Genomic DNA, 8,060 nt, shown 5'->3' with positions numbered 1-8,060 from the left:
GGCGTGTCCTGCTGCGTGTGGGCGTGGCTGCGCTGGGCGTGTCCCGCGACGCTGGGCGCGCGCGCGTGTTTTGCGCGCGCGGCGGGGCCTATGACGCGGGGGCGGGGCCTGTGACGCTGGGGGCGTGGCCTGTGACGTGGGGCGGGCCTGTGACTGGCTGTGGGCGTGTGACTGACGTGGGGGGCGTGGGGTGGGCGGGTGTCTCGCTGGGACGCTGGGGGGGGGCGTCCCGATGACGCGGTGGGGGTCCCTGGGGGGCGTGTCCTGATGACGCTGGGGCGTGTCCTGCTGGGGGGGGGTGGGGCTTGTGACGTGGGGGGGTTGGCCTGTGACCTGTGTGACGGGGGGGTGTGTCCTATCACACACCTGGGACCGTGGCGTGTCTCACACTGGGGGCGTGTCCTGCTGAAATGTGGGCGTGTCCCATGGCGCTGGGGGCGTGGTCCCGCGAAACTGGGACGGCGCGCTTTTGACGCCGCGGACGGGTCATATATCGGGGCGGGGCCTGTGACGCTGTGGGCGTGGCCTGTGACGTTGTGGGCGTGTCCAATGACGCTGTGGGCGTGTCCTGCTGCGGGTGGGCGTGTCTCATGACGCTGGGGGGCGTTCCCGATGACGCTGGGGGCGTGTGGACGTCTGACGCGGTGGGAGGGGCTTGTGACGCGGTGGGCGTGGCCTGTGACCCTGGGGGCGTGTCCTATCACACTGGGGGCGTGTCCTGCTGAAATGTGGGCGTGTCCCATGCGCGGGGGGGGCGTGTCCCGCGCTGGGGGGGCGCGCGCGCGGCGCGTGTGACGCGGGGCGGGGCGGCGCGCGGCGGCGGGGCATGACGCTGGGGGGCGGGGCCTGTGCGTGTGGGGGGCCTGGGCGTGTGTGGCGTGTCCTGTGACGTGCGTGTGCGGGGGGGGGGTGACTGCTGGGGGGGTGCTCATGACGGGGGGGGGGTCCCGATGACGATGACGCTGGGCGTGGACCTCTGACACTGGTGGGAGGGGCTTGGGACGCGGGGCTGTGGCGTGTGTGGCGGTGGGGTGTGGTGACCCTGGGGGGCGTGTCCTATCACACTGGGGGCGTGTCCTGCTGCTGTGTGGGCGTGTCCCATGGCGCTGGGGGCGTGTCCCGCGAAACTGGGACGGCGCGCTTTTGACGCCGCGGACGGGTCATATCGGGGGCGCGGCCTGTGACGCTGTGGGCGTGGCCTGTGACGTTGTGGGCGTGTCCTGCTGACGCTGTGGGCGTGTCCTGCTGCGGGTGGGCGTGTCTCATGACGCTGGGGGGCGTTCCCGATGACGCTGGGGGCGTGGACGTCTGACGCGGTGGGAGGGGCTTGTGACGCGGTGGGCGTGGCCTGTGACCCGGGGGGCGTGTCCTATCACACTGGGGGCGTGTCCTGCTGCTGTGTGGGCGTGTCCCATGACGCTGGGGGCGTGTCCCGCCAAACTGGAACCGCGCACTTCGGACGCCGCGGACGGGTCATATCGGGGCGCGGCCTGTGACGCGGTGGGCGGGGCCTGTGACGTTGTGGGCGTGTGCCTGTGTGGGTGTGGCGTGGGTGTGGGCGTGACGCATGGGTGGGCGTGTCCCTGACGCGGGGGGCGTGGGGGGTGTCTGACGCGCTGGGGGGCGTTCCTGGGACGTGGGGGCGTGGACCTGTGGGGGGGGGGTGGGGCCTGTGGGCGTGTCCGTGGGGTGACCGTGGGGCGTGTCCTATCGTGTGGGGGCGTGTCCTGCTGCGTGTGGGGCGTGTCCCATGACGCGGGGGGCGTGTCCCGCCAAACTGGCACCGCGCACTTCGGACGCCGCGGACGGGTCATATCGGGGCGCGGCCTGTGACGCGGTGGGCGGGGCCTGTGACGTTGTGGGCGTGTCCTGTGACGCGGTGGGCGTGTCCTGCTGCAGGTGGGCGTGTCTCATGACGCTGGGGGGCGTTCCCGTTCCCGATGACGCTGGGGGCGTGGACGTCTGACGCGGTGGGGGGGGCTTGTGACGCGGGGGGGGAGTGGCCTGTGACCCGGGGGGCGTGTCCTATCACACTGGGGGCGTGTCCTGCTGCTGTGTGGGCGTGTCCCATGGCGCTGGGGGCGTGTCCCGCGAAACTGGGACGGCGCGCTTTTGACGCCGCGGACGGGTCATATCGGGGCGGGGCCTGTGACGCGGTGGGCGGGGCCTGTGACGTTGTGGGCGTGTCCTGTGACGCGGTGGGCGTGTCCTGCTGCAGGTGGGCGTGTCTCATGACGCTGGGGGGCGTTCCCGATGACGCTGGGGGCGTGGACGTCTGACGCGGTGGGAGGGGCTTGTGACGCGGTGGGAGTGGCCTGTGACCCTGGGGGCGTGTCCTATCACACTGGGGGCGTGTCCTGCTGTGTGGGGGCGTGTCCCATGGCTGGGGGCGTGTCGGCGGTCCCCAAACTGCTGGACGCCGCGGGCGTGTTTGCGCGGGGACACGGGACGTGGGCCATGAACGGGCGGGCTGCGCGCGCGGGGCGGGCCGCGCGGGGGGGCGCTGGGGGCGTGTGGGCGCGGGGGGGCGTGGGGGGCGCGCTGTGCGTGGGTGTGACGCTGTGGGGGGTGTCCTGTGACGGGGTGGGCGTGTCCTTCTGCAGGTGGGCGTGTCTCATGACGCTGGGGGGCGTTCCCGATGACGCTGGGGGGGTGGACGTCTGACGCGGTGGGAGGGGCTTGTGACGCGGTGGGAGTGGCCTGTGACCCGGGGGGCGTGTCCTATCACACTGGGGGCGTGTCCTGCTGCTGTGTGGGCGTGTCCCATGACGCTGGGGGCGTGTCCCGCGAAACTGGGACGCGCGCGGACGCCGCGGACGGGTCGGGGCGCGGCGGGGGCGGGCCTGGTGACGCGGGGGGCGGGGCCTGTGCCGTTGTGGGCGTGTCCTGTGACGCTGTGGGCGTGTCCTGCTGCAGGTGGGCGTGTCGCATGACGCTGGGGGGCGTTCCCGATGACGCTGGGGGCGTGACGGCGGGGGGGGGCGTGGACTTGTGACGCGGTGGGCGGTGTGACGGTGTGGGGGTGTCCTGACGACTGGGGGGCGTGTCCGCTGTGGCTGCTGGGTGTCCTGGTGGGTCTGGGGGGTGGGCGTGGGGGCGTGTGCCCTGGGGGGCGCGCGCTGGGGCGGTCCATACGGACGGCATATGGGGGGGCGTGCGTGGCGTGGGGGCGTGGCCTGTGTGGGCGTGTCCTGTGACGCTGGGCGCGTGTCCGCGGCGGGGGCGCGGGCGCGGGACGCGGGGACGGTCGGTGTGACGTGGTGGGGGCGTGCGGGGCGGTGGGGTGGGCGTGTGTGGGGTGGGGTGGCCTGTGACGTGGGGGCGTGTCCTACGGTGGTGTGGGCGTGTCCTATGGCCCTTCACCCGTCTACCTGTACTAGCCCATGTGGCGCGACATATGACCGATTAGCCGGATTTCCTGTTATAGTTCTGTGGGCGTGGCCTAAGGCATGTGGGCGTGTCCTATGACGCTATGGGCGTGTCCTAAGGCATGTGGGCGTGTCCTACGGCCCTTCACCCATCTAGCTGTACTAGCCCATGTGGCGCGACATATGACCGATTAGCCGGATTTCCTGTTATAGTTCTGTGGGCGTGGCCTAAGGCATGTGGGCGTGTCCTATGACGCTGTGGGCGTGTCCTAGGGCATGTGGGCGTGTCCTACGGCCATTCACCCATCTACCTGTACTAGCCCATGCGGCGTGACCTATGACCTATCAGCCAGCGCCAGATTTCCTGTTATAGCCCTGTGGGCGTGGCCTGTGTCCCTGGGGGCGTGTCCTGTGACACTGGTGGGCGTGTCTTATGGCCCTTCACCCATCTACCTGTACTAGCCCAGGTGGCGCGACATATGCCATATTAGCCGGCTTTCCTGTTATAGTCTTGTACATGTCTCTCCCTGTCTCTGTGTGTCTCTCTCTCTCTCTCTCTCTCTCTGTCTGTCTGTATGTATGTAGCTATGCCTTTGTCCAGTTTCTGTCTATCATCATCTATCTATCTGTCTATCTATCTGTCTGTCTGTACACACACACACACAGACACTTAGCCATTTAGGACAGAGGCTAATAGGGCTGCTATTAATCTCATGCCTTCCTGTTATAGACCAGGTGGCGTGTGCTTTGGCCCTTCACCCATCTATCTATGTATACTAGCCCAGGAGGTTTGTCTTATGGGCCCCAGCCTTCCTGTTATAGACCAGGACTGACTGTGATTTTCGCCAAGATTTTTGTATTAAGTGACAGTAAGTCAAGTGTTTGTGTTTTTTTGTGATTTGTGCACTTTATTTCATTTCATTGTACTCAGGATGTGTGCGTGTGTGCTATCAGTGCGCCTTCCTGTTATAGACCAGGTAGCGTGTGCTTTGTGCTTTGTGCTTTGTGCCTTCACCCACCTTCTTATTTATACTGAGTTGGGACTTGGACTTTTCCCCAAGTATTTTATTAAGTGACTGAAGGTGTTTGTGTGATTTGTATTATTTCATTGTAAGAGCAACCAGCTCTCAGCAGCATCAGCAGCACCAGCACCACCAAGCCTGGTCCTTCATTCTTCATTGTCGAGGGAGGTCTGCATCTGCAAACAAAGATAAGAAACAGGAAAGTCAGTCAAGAAGTCAAAGAACTCACTCCAGTGTGTGTGTGTGTGTGTGTGTAGAGTAGATATGTCTTTGTCAGCCCAGCCTGTTTGTGTTGTATCTGTGCGTGTGTGTGTCTGCAGACTTACAATTCTGCCCATGTTTTACTTACCGCCTTGTCTCAGTCTAAGTCCCTCGCTCTCTCGGGACCCGGTTTCCAAGATTTGGCCAAACTTGGAATTTTCACTATTTCACCAAAAATTCAAAATTCACACTAAAGCCTCCAAACTTCACAGGCAGCAGGCCACGCATACTGACACTCACTTGTGATATTCTGGACAGGCCCCCTGCCTTTAACTCCTCTCCGATCCGACCGATCGATCGATCTAATGATTATTATTAATAAATATAAGAATATTATATATTATTAAGATTTTTTAAGAAATTCAGGTCCGCCCTGCCCTCCTCCCTGTCCCCCATGCATCCCCCCTCGCTCCCTCGCTCTCTCGGGACCCAGGACCCAAGATTTGGACAATTTGGGAATTTTCACTTTTTCGCTCAAAAATCAAAACCGGCCTCTGTCTGTCCCTCTACCCTGCCTCCCTCACTCCGCCACATTCCCCCCCACCATCACATCCAAGTCCATTACATTCAATTCTCACATTTAACATTTTTTTCAAATTTTTCAGTTTTCCAAAATTTTCACTTTTACAAAAAAATTCAAAATCAGCCTCTGTCTGTCCATCTACCCTCCCTCCCTTCCCTCCCTCACTCCCCCTCAACCTCCCCACCATCACATTACATTCTATTTGTACAATTTCACACTCTTACAATTTTTAACATATTTGGAACAAAAAGTCAAATTCAGCCTCTGTCTGTCTGTCTGTCCATCTATCCTGTCTCACAAACTTCTTCACAAATATTCACAAATGCTATCTATCCAACATTCAAGCTTACCTGCTCGGCGCGTCCCCGCCTTGCCTTGCCTTGCCTTGCCTTGCCTTGCACAGCGCGCTCCCGCCCGCCCGCACCACGAGTTGCTGCTTGCTTGCTTTCTCTGCCCGGATTGCACCGTCTGTTGCCCGCACAAAAGTCCCTGAAAAGTGGGGAAAAAATGGGAAATATCAACTAATTCAAAGTGCTCCGTCTGCCTGCGTGTCTAGTCCATACACACACTGCACTCAAATCACACATCTCGGCTGCAAAACACCAGTCGCGGCTCGCGGCGATTTTCACAAAGCAGCTCCGCTTCCATCTTGCATCGAGAGAGAGAGAGAGAGAGAGAGAGAGATACACACAGCGGCGGCGGCGGCAGCTTCTGCAGCCGGGGGGGGGGGGGGCAGCTCACATCACACGGTCTAATCTGTGGAAAACAAAACACAATCCAAAAATCTTTCCGCTACAACTGTTCGCCTCCGTCCCCTCTCCCGAACCCTGCCATTCCCCCCCCTCCATTCTTCCATTCATTTTACCGATCGGCACGGAGCTTCGTCTCTCTCTTTCCGCCATCAAACACGTTCCAGATCGAGATTTTTCGAGAAATTTTTTGGCCAGAATATACATCTTGCTGCAATGCATCCGTTCCCCCCCACTCACCCTCACTCGCCCAAATCCACTCTCTCCGTCTGTGTCTCTAAGCCCCAGCCCCGCACACCCATCCGCCCGCCGCGCTGTCTCAGCTCGCAATGAATGTTTCAAACTCGGCGCCTAAACACCAACCGTCCCCCAAACTACTGGCTACTCCCTCCCTCACTCTTCCCATTGGAGGCTGACACACACACAGGCACAGACAGGCAGGCACACTGGCCACTAGGCGACACGGGCACACACACACACAGACCAACACACACAAAGCAATGCAAGCTAGGAAGGCTGGAGGTCCCAATAGCGGAGGCTGGGAGGACTGGCTGTCAGAACCACATCTCACAAAATGACCATATATGTACAACTAGCTGATAGATTACAATTACACCATTGCCTGCCCTTGCTAGAACTGCCTGCCCTGCCCTGCCCTGCCCTGCCCTGCGTGTCCAAACCCTTAATAATCTCATATATGTTTCAATCAGATGCCCTCTCATCCTTCTAAACTCCACAGAGTGTACAAGCCCACAGCCGCTCCATCCATCCATTCTCTCAGCATGGTGTCCATGTCTTCCAAACATGCTCTGCTCTGCTCTGCTCTGCTCTGGTTTATCATCTGCCAACACAAGTCTAATATTGTTGTCAACATGTAGCGTCTCGGACATGTTTGGAATCCACATCTTAAGAGTAGGGACTGATGTATGTATGTATGTATGTATGTATGTATGTATGTATGTATGTATGTATGTATGTATGTATGTATGTATGTATGTATGTATGTATGTATGTATGTATGTATGTATGTATGTATGTATGTATGTATGTATGTATGTATGCTATGTATGTATGTATGTATGTATATGTGTCTTTCCAAAATGTAAGTATTACTTTCTTTCCTCTTGAAATAGTCATAGCTCACAACAGGCACTGTATCTCTGTGAGATCTGTGACACTGTCCAGCCTGGAGATGAGAGAGAGAGAGAGAGAGAGTGAGGGTGAGTGAGGGACACACAGAGAGAGAGACAGGAGACGGTGCAAATCCATCCCCAGTGTTTATCAGTGACACAATTACTGGTCATTTTAAAGTTCAGTATCAGACACCCAGTGAGTGGCAACACAATCTCTCTCTCACAGTCTGGGACTTACCGCAGTGCCTGTATTTTACAGTCCGGGTTCCTCACAGCATCACACACCAGTTTCACTCCGTCCGGAATCTCCCAGGTCTTTGTTGTCTGTCTCCCAGTCTAAACACAAACACACAGAGTAAGAAACAAACTGATCCAAACCCGGCGGGGCTGAGATAGATAGATAGATAGATAGATAGATAGATAGATAGATAACTTCTCCCAAACGGATATTTGTGGAAGCCAGCGCCTCAGCACATTATTGAATAAATCTCTGTGGGTGCGGGGTGTTTGGAGACTTTCACTAATTATTCACGTTCCCCGACCGGCCACCATGAAATGTGGTCGACTCCGGACCCCCCCCTCCCCCCCTGCAGAGAACGGCTGCGACACGCGTGACCTGGACCCAGATGAGAAACAAAATCAGAGAGAGACTGTGTGTGTGTGTGTGTGTCTTGAATTCCTGGCCTGAAAAGCCTGCTTCTTGGCCTTGTTTGTTAGGCTTTCAGCCTGTGTCTAGACTTGGAGGCCTCAAAGACTCATTCCAGGCCTAGTTCTTAGGCTTTCAGCCTGTGTCTTGCTCTCTCTCTCTCTCTCTCTAGCTGCACCTTGCTAAAGGCCAAAAATGGCATTTTGCAGCCTTTAGACCTAGCCCAGCCAAGAAATGCTTTTACTCTTCTGGCACAAGGGAGGCCCCAAAAAAGTCTACACACCAGCCCGCCATGTCTGTGTCAAGTCACCAGGTGAATTTGAGCTTAAACGCAGCTTGCTAGACCTGTCTGTCACCC

The 8,060-nt window shown here is 58.8% G+C and overlaps 1 protein-coding gene and 1 long non-coding RNA gene across 2 annotated transcripts; both read right to left on the bottom strand.

Annotated features, from left to right (window-relative positions):
* Nucleotides 1-1,721: 1,721 nt before the first annotated feature.
* LOC129715660 (uncharacterized) lies at nucleotides 1,722-2,357 on the bottom strand. The gene has a single exon (XM_055665517.1). It carries the CDS (start codon nucleotides 2,231-2,233, stop codon nucleotides 1,811-1,813), a length of 423 nt encoding a protein of 140 aa, XP_055521492.1. The 5' UTR covers nucleotides 2,234-2,357; the 3' UTR covers nucleotides 1,722-1,810.
* A 1,633-nt stretch (nucleotides 2,358-3,990) lies between these two features.
* On the bottom strand, nucleotides 3,991-6,978 carry LOC129715658 (uncharacterized). The gene is made up of 3 exons (XR_008726537.1): nucleotides 6,164-6,978; nucleotides 5,525-5,663; nucleotides 3,991-4,953 (listed from the first exon to the last, which is right to left on the bottom strand). It is a non-coding gene; the product is annotated as an uncharacterized LOC129715658 (long non-coding RNA).
* Between the last annotated feature and the right edge of the window lie 1,082 nt (nucleotides 6,979-8,060).

The sequence above is a fragment of the Leucoraja erinacea genome, unplaced genomic scaffold (genome assembly GCF_028641065.1).
Source record: "Leucoraja erinacea ecotype New England unplaced genomic scaffold, Leri_hhj_1 Leri_1305S, whole genome shotgun sequence".
Classification (NCBI taxonomy): Eukaryota; Metazoa; Chordata; class Chondrichthyes; order Rajiformes; family Rajidae; genus Leucoraja; species Leucoraja erinaceus.
Note: the sequence above shows the minus strand (reverse complement) of the source record. Positions and strands in the feature narration are given on the sequence as shown.

Excerpts from the sequence above, each read along its gene's own strand:
- LOC129715660 (XM_055665517.1), bottom strand. The coding sequence starts at position 2,233 with ATGAGACACGCCCACCTGCAGCAGGACACGCCCACCGCGTCACAGGAC.